We start from the raw sequence: 8,330 nt of genomic DNA, 5'->3' as shown, positions 1-8,330 counted from the left end.
CACCTGGTCACCTGTTCAACTTCAAGATAGCGTCTTCCATGTGGTTTAGTCAGTCTTAGTTAGACAATGGAAGATGCTGGACACAAATAGTTTTACAAGCTTGTGTAGCTTGTAAGCTTGTGTCTTGATAGTTTGAATCTTATTTATGATTTAATCTTGACCATTTTGAGCTTTAGAGTTGAACATTTTAGAACATTTGGAATACCCACTTTTCCCTTTGGATTATTGAACTGCATCTACATCCCTGCGTGCCATCTGCTTGCCTGCCTGTATCACCTCCCTCCCTGCCTTTCTGCCCTTCCTGCCCTTCCTGCCCTTCCTGCCCTCCTGCCCTCCTGCCCTTCCTGCCCTCCTGCCCTCCTGCCTGCGTGTCTGCCTGCCTGCCATCTTGCTTGCCTGCCGGACTGCTTGCATGATCTCTCCTGCCATTGAACAAAGGTGAGGCAACTGCCCGTTACACGGTGTTAAGTAGCGTGTATTACTCTAAACAGCATCTAAACTGGACTGAACATTTTGACAAACAGTGTGTGTATATTTGAAGTGTGTGTGTGTGTGTGTGTGTGTGTGTGTGTGTGTGTGTGTGTGTGTGTGTGTGTGTGTGTGTGAGAGAGTGTGCGTGTGGTGTGTGTGTATGTGTGTGTGTGTGTGAGGAGAGTGTGCGTGTGGTGTGTGTGGTGTGTGTGTATGTGTGTGTGTGTGTGTGATAGGGTGTGTGTGTGTGTGTGTGTGTATGATGTGGTGTGTGCGCGTGTGTGTGTGTGTGAGTGTGCGTGTGTGTGTGTGGTGTCTGTGTATGATGTGGTGTGTGTGTATGATAGTGTGTGTGTGCGTGTGTGTGTGTATGCAAATGTATGTATGTATCATGTATAATATGTACTATGTATGTGTAGTATCTATATAATAAAATGTATATGTCACATGTAATAATATATGTATATTGCTTATAATAGAAATGTAAATATATGTAATAAAATATATATGCTTATAATATATATAATAAAAGAGTAATAATATGTATTTATGTATGTAGTATATGTATGTATATGTCGAGAAATATGTATGTATATGTATATGTATATGTAATATGTAAAGAAATATGCATGTAGTATGTATATATAATAAAAGAAATGTAATATTATAAATATGTATGTATAATGAAATGTATATGTAATATGGTAATAATAATATATAATAAATATGTATGTATATATAATAGAGTGTGTGTGTGTGGTGTCTGTGTATGATAGAGTGTGTGTGTGTGGTGTGTGTGTATGATAGAGTGAGTGAGTGTGTGTGTGTGTGTGTGTGTGTGTCTGGGGTGTGTGTGTGTGTGTGAGTGTGAGTATGAGTGTGTGTGTGTGGTGTGTTTGTATGAGTGTGTGGTGTGTGTATGATAGTGTGTGTGTGTGTGTGAGTGTGAGTATGCGTGTGTGTGTGTGTGTGTGTGGTGTGTATGTATTTATGATAGAGTGTGTGTGTGGTGTGTTTGTATGAGTGTGTGTGTGTGTAATTGTGTAAATAGTGTGTGTGTATTATTAGTAATGGCAAATTATGTATGTCATTAATATATTCATTATTATTAATTGTGTGTGTGTGTGTATGATAATTATTGTTATTGTTGGTGTGTGACGGTGTGGCCATGATTATTATTGATTGTGGGGAGGAGGGAACAACACTTAGGTGCAGGATTGTCTGACAGAAAAGTTTAGTTTAGCAGCCTCATGTGAAACCTCTAACTCTCTCTCTCTCTCTCTAGTAGAAGACTCTCTATATATATATATATATATATATATACTCTCTCTCTCTGTGAAGACTCTCTCTATATCTATCTCTCTCTGTGAGACACATATATATATCTCTCTTGTGAAGACGCACTCTCTCTTTCTCTCTCTCTCTCTCTCCCCTCACCACACACCCACACACACTGCACACGAACACACACACACACACACACACTAGTGCATTAATCTCTGCCAGGCCATCTGTGTCTTATCCAGTTGCTTTCATGTGTAAAAAATGTTTTAATTTATTTGTCTAAAGGGATCGGGGGGGACGGTGGAGATGGCAGTAAGCCACTGCAAGGGACTTAAAGGAAGGTCCACCTCAATAGGTATTGTTGTGCAGTGTGTGTGTAGGTGTTTGTTTGGTATTGTGTGGGTGTGTGTGTTTGGGGTATTAGCGTCTGTGTGGTGTGTTATTATTGTTGACAGTATTGGTGTGTGTGTGTATTTATCAGTGGTAGTCTTAGCAGTGTAAGCCCCAGGCGCCTGTGTGTCCATGGTGATGATTGACAGGTGGGGGGTGTGGAGTGAGTCCAATCACCTGTGGCTTTAGCCCCACCCCCTCTCACATTTCTTCTATCTCTCTCTCATCCCCCTTTTTCTGTCACTCTCATTAAAACTTCTCTGTAAATGTTCTTCTTATCCTCATTCCTCCTTCTCTCTCTCATTCCTCCTTCTCTCTCTGCCTCCCTCTCTCTCAACAGAGCAATGTCAACATGAAAGAAATCAATGCAGCAATGTCAACATGAAATTCATTTAAAGAAGAAAGAAGAAGTGACTTCCTGTCCTTATGGGCAAGTTTACTTTAGACTTGTGTCCCTCGGATTATCACATTCTCTCTCTCTTTCTCTCTATCTCTCCACCACTAGAGATCTGTCCATCTAGAAACCCAGGCTCCTCATCCACCCTGCAGTGTGCGACTAGTCTCCCCTGGCTCCTCATCCCATCCTGTAACTTTCAGGCTGTGGCTAGTCTCCCCTGGCTCGTCATATGGCGGCTGTGTGACTAAGCCCTCCTTGATTCATCCCATCTGCGGTGTGCATTTGGTCTCCCCTAGCTCATCTGCAGTGTGCAGCCTAGTCTCCCCTGAAACCATCCCACCTGCTGCGGTGTGCGACTAGTCTCCCCTGAAATCATCCACCTGCATCCTGATCTGGCCGTTTCACTTAACAGGGGGGGTTGTGAAGTAGTGTAGTGAGACATTGAGTCTTGTGTCAGCATTTGTGGTGTGGACTATTATTATTAGCGTGTGTGTGTGCGTGTGTGTGTGATTATGATTAGGTATTATTGTTATTGCAGTATGTACTCGGGGTATTTGTTGCAGTGACTTGCTCTAGAAATGACCCTCCTGCTAATAAAGCCCCCACCACTCACAGCAGAGCTGTGTCTGTCAGGAGTTTGTTGGTTTGTGGTCCATTTCTGGCCTCTGTGGTCTGTGTGTGCGCTAATAAAAGTGTGTGTGTGTCTGTCTGGAGTGTGTTGGTTTGTGGTCCATTTCTGGCCTCTGTGGTCTTCGCTCTCTGTGGACAGGTCAGTCACTGTTCACATGAAACAGGCACTAAAAGTGGAGACGCTTGTTTTAAATGAGATTCTCAAAATATAAAGGTTTGTTGCTGTGCTTGTGTCTAAATGTAAAAGTTTGTGTATGTGTGTTGTGTGTGTGTGTTGTGTGTGTGTGTGTGTGTGTATTATTGTGTAAAATAAATGGTGTGTCGCATCGCAGCGTGTGTGTAATGTGTATATGAATTGTGTGTGTGTGTATATGGGTATGTGTGTGTGTATATGGTGTGTGTGTGTGTGTATATAGTGTGTGTGTGTGTGTGTATGTGTGTATATGGTGTGTATTATTATTATTGCATATGGTGTGTGTGTGTGTGTGTGTGTGTATATGGTGTGTGTGTGTGTGTGTTATGGTGTGTGTGTGTATATGGTGTGTGTGTGTGGTATTGTGTTATGGGTATTATTATTGTTGTATATGGTGTGTGTGTGTGTGTATATATTATTATTATTATTATTATTATTGTGTGTATATGGTGTATTATTGTGTGTATATGAATTGTGTGTGTGTGTGTATATGGTGTGTATTATGTGTGTGTGTATGTGTATATGTATTATTATTATTATTATTATTGTGTATATATGGTGTGTGTGTGTTATGTTAGTGTGTGTGTGTGTGTATATAGTGTGTGTGTGTGTGTGTGTGTGTGTGTATATAATTGTGTGTGTGTGTGTGTGTATATGGTGTGTGTGTGTGTGTGTGTGTGTGTGTATGAATTATTATTGTTGTGTGTGTGTGTGTATTGTGTATATGTGTGTATATATCTAGTATTATTATTATTATTGTGTGTATATGTTTATTATTATTATTGTGTATATGGTGTGTGTGTGTATATGAATTATATTATTATTATTATTATTATTGTGTGTGTGTGTGTGTGGTATATATTGTGTGTGTGTATGTGGTATTATTATGTGTGTGTGTGTGTGTGTGTGTGTGTGTGTGTGTGTGTGTGTGTGTGTGTGTGTGTGTGTGTGTGTGTGTGTACCAGGACCAGCAGGGGGTGCTCTTTCCAGGTTGCCGTCTGGTCTGAAGCCGTCTCGTCTGGTCTCCCTCTGAAGGAAGGAACACAGTGATGTTGCCAAGCCATCTCAGATCATGGAGGCTATTATTTTATCCTGCTACGGAAGGATGAGGGCCAATATACTTTACGCCAACGCGAAAGTGTGTGTGTGTGTGTGTGTATTATTATTGTGTGTGTGTGTGTATGTGTGTTGTTGATGATGATAGCGGCGTTATTATTCTCTAATATCTTACAGGTGAAATAAACCCCAAAGTTAGTTTGACCCATTTAGTTGTGTGTGATTCTGTGTGTTTGTGTTTGTATGTGAGCACCAGTGTGTGTGTGTGTGTGTTTTCTCAAAGCAGGATGGAGCAGCACAGAAGGACCACAAGGGCACTGGGTCCAAGCACACACTGCGGTCCAGGCTGCCCCTTACATAATCACACACACCCCCTATCTGCTGCCTTTTTTACACACCTATCTGGCGCTCACCTACCTAACTCTGCCTTACACACACTTACCTAATCTAACCGGCACCTTAGCTCTACACACACCCCTCACTATCAATTGGCTATCATGGCATCTAAAGGTAACTAGATCCAGTGTCCACTAAGATGACCGCGATGGTGAGGATGATAGTGAGGAGTGTCCATCTAGAGATCTGTGATAATGAGTGTTTATTATCTAGAGATATGTGATAATGAAGCTTTAACTGCACTGCAGATCTGACAGAGAGTAACATGACTAATGCAGCCGTATTACATCCATTACAAACGACTCTTGCTATGTGACTCTTGCTCTGTGACTCTAACGCCATATGTTGTGCTGGAGAATGCCACCGCACACTCATTCAAGCTAACTAACTAACTGCGATCAGTATGCCACTTGCACACTGTGTGCGTGTGTGTGTGTGTGAGCCTGTACACGGTGTGTGTGTGTGAGAGCCTGTCTGTCTATGTGTCCCAACTATCTGGATGTATGAAACAATAGCGTCTAAACATATGATTCCATAGTTGTTTCTCCACTCATAGATGGGGGGTAAAATATTGTGGTTGGAAATTTGCAACGAAATGCCAGCAAGTCTCAGCACTTCAGAGGTGTTCAAGACGCCAGATACTGCAGATTATTTTCCGTTTTGGACAGCCACCCCCAAGTATCACAAACGGGGCGTTACATGTGAACGACAGGTCGTTGTCGCCAGCGGTTTATGGGCGAATGCGCGGTTTCCTTCTGTAGGTGTTTGTTTTGCGTGTTTGGCCAGTTTATTATCATGCAGATTAATCCTGCGATGTGAGAATTAAATTCGCACATCCTTTGAGCCGCATGTTGACTACTCAATCAACGAGTCAGTGGGATTGTTGACGTTGCCCTCCTCGTGTGTTCCAATGATACAATGTTTGAAGTTCCATTTGATTCGTTTAACTAATCATCCGATGGAATTGAACTAATTTGCCTTATTTATGACCAGGCTACCTAAATCAAAATACCAATAAAAACAGTACAATGTTTATAAATCAGAAAATAACTAGGTCAACTATTTTGGTGGTTATAAGGAAAGACAGGGCAATGCTTGCATTAAAATCATGTCGCGGTTGTGGAAGTGGGCTATTTGAAGTCACTACCTAACACCCACGCGTAATGTTTGAGTGGCAAAGCTCATTTGAAATCACAAAGCTCGACACTTAACACCGCGCCTTCAACGTTACCATTTCGACCCAAACTTTTAGCGCCTCTGCAGAGAAATGCAGTAGGCTACCTGTCCGGACTTGTTATCACCTGCGGGTCTAGACGATGATGTGACTTTTAAGTCACTTATGTTCATTATTTGACTGGGTACACTGAAAGACAGGTTCAGGAGTGAAACGCCCGGGGTTATTCCAAACGCGCTCGCACTAACTCAGACACAGCCTCTCGGCAGAGCCTTCGCGTTTTCTGCAAATACAAATCACAAGGCTTATAGACCATACGAGCAGGGTGTTAAAAACATGTAGAAGAATGCGGACTGCAGTCCTCGCTGCTGTCTCCGTCTAACCATCCAAACGACCCTATTGGTAATGATTTCAGTTCCCACTAGCAGTGGTTTACGCTGCTGCTCTGGCGCCGCAGTTGAAATCTTAATCTCCCTTGAAAGACTCAAAGGCCATTACTTTTTCATTAAGAAACACAACACTGTTAAGTCATTCGGTGTTGACTCTCCACGCGCAGCAGGAGTCCAGTGCGGGTGGGAGTCGAGAAGAGGGGAGGGGATCAGAGCGAGGAGGAGGGGGGCTGTTTTCGGGGGGGGGGAGGGATGGGGTTCGGCTCGGGGAACGTAGGGAGGGGTGTGAGACACCGAGTTTAAAAGGCCAGGCGAGGGTCTGCCCCCCTCACACACACAGACGCGCTTTCTCTGACTGGCTGTGCGCGACACCACCGAACTTCTCCGTCCACTTCTGCTGCCACACCGGGCAGGTCCAACTGAAATGGGCAGTCAGAACAAAGCTGAAGCGATTCTTGCCGCGTGCATGGAAACCCATCTGGACTGAGGGGGAAAAAAACTTGTGCTGCGCGCGCGGGCTTTGTGGATTTACGTGCTCAGATCTTTTGAAGGAAAAAAATTACTGACTGAAACAATTCCGAACTCGCCCGCGACATGGAGCCCACTGTGGAATACCCCGACAGCTATGACTACTATGATGACAACGAGACGGCGTGCGACTTCTCCGAGTGGGAGCCGTCCTACTCGCTCATCCCGGTGCTGTACATGCTCATATTCATCCTCGGGCTCTCGGGCAACGGCTTGGTGATCTTCACCGTGTGGCGAGCCAAAGCTAAGCGTCGCGCGGCCGACGTGTACATCTGCAACTTGGCTCTCGCGGACCTGACGTTCGTGATCACGCTCCCGCTGTGGGCAGTTTACACGGCGCTGGGCTACCACTGGCCGTTCGGCGTGGCCCTGTGCAAGATCAGCAGCTACGTGGTGCTGGTCAACATGTACGCCAGCGTGTTCTGCCTGACCTGCCTGAGCTTTGACGTTACCTCCGCGGTCGTGCACTTTCGCTGTCCAGCGGGCACCTGCGCTCTCGGGACACCATCGTGGCGTCGCTGGGCGGCATCTGGCTGCTGTCTGGCATGCTGGCACTGCCCACGTTGCTGTTCCGTACCACGCTGGACGACGAAGCGAGCAACCGGACCACCTGCGCCATGGACTTCAGCCTGGTGGCGCCCAACCAGCGGCACGAGTCCCTGTGGATCGCCGGGCTCAGCCTGTCGTCCTCCGCGCTGGGCTTCCTGCTGCCCTTCCTGGCCATGACGGTGTTCTACGTCTTCATCGGCTGCACGGTGACGCGGCACTTCAGCCAGCTGCGCAAGGAGGACCAGAAGAAGCGGCGCCTGCTCAAGATCATCACCACGCTGGTCGTGGTGTTCGCGCTCTGCTGGACGCCCTTCCACGTGCTGAAGAGCATGGACGCTCTGTCCTACCTGGACCTGGCCCCAACGTCCTGCTCCTTCCTCCACTTCCTGCTGCTGGCGCACCCCTACGCCACCTGCCTGGCCTACGTCAACAGCTGCCTCAACCCCTTCCTCTACGCCTTCTTCGACCTGCGCTTCCGCTCCCAGTGCCTCTGCCTGCTCAGCCTCAAGAAGGCCGTGCACGGACACATGAGCTCCGTCAGCTCCACCCTCAGCGCACAGACACAGAAGCTGGTGCAGTGGCTGCATGCAAAGGTGTGAAGAGGAGAGGAGGAGAGGAGGGAGAAGGAGGGAGAGGAGAGAGAAGGAGGGAGGAGGAGGGAGAGGAGGAGGAGGAGGAGGAGAGAGGAGAGAGGAGGGAGGAGAGGAGAGGAGGAGAGGAGGAGAGAGGAGAGGAGAGGAAAAGAGGAGGGAGGAGGGAGAAAGGAGAAAGGAGGAGAGAGAGAGACCCGATAGAGGGACGGTTGGCGGCTGGCTCCGTTTCAATGGTCTGCTTTAGGTTGGAGTGGTGTGTGTGTGTGTGTGTGTGTGTGTG

The 8,330-nt window shown here is 46.2% G+C and overlaps 1 protein-coding gene across 1 annotated transcript; it reads left to right on the top strand.

The window, feature by feature from the left end:
* Positions 1-6,826: 6,826 nt before the first annotated feature.
* Positions 6,827-8,056, top strand: LOC125294369 (apelin receptor A-like). Its single transcript, XM_048243038.1, is given in 2 exon segments — positions 6,827-7,376; positions 7,379-8,056. Coding segments are annotated over 2 exon segments (1,080 nt in total). The 5' UTR covers positions 6,827-6,974.
* Positions 8,057-8,330: the final 274 nt, after the last annotated feature.

This window comes from Alosa alosa, chromosome 5, assembly GCF_017589495.1.
Source record: "Alosa alosa isolate M-15738 ecotype Scorff River chromosome 5, AALO_Geno_1.1, whole genome shotgun sequence".
In the NCBI taxonomy this organism is placed as follows: domain Eukaryota; kingdom Metazoa; phylum Chordata; class Actinopteri; order Clupeiformes; family Clupeidae; genus Alosa; species Alosa alosa.
Note: the sequence above shows the minus strand (reverse complement) of the source record. Positions and strands in the feature narration are given on the sequence as shown.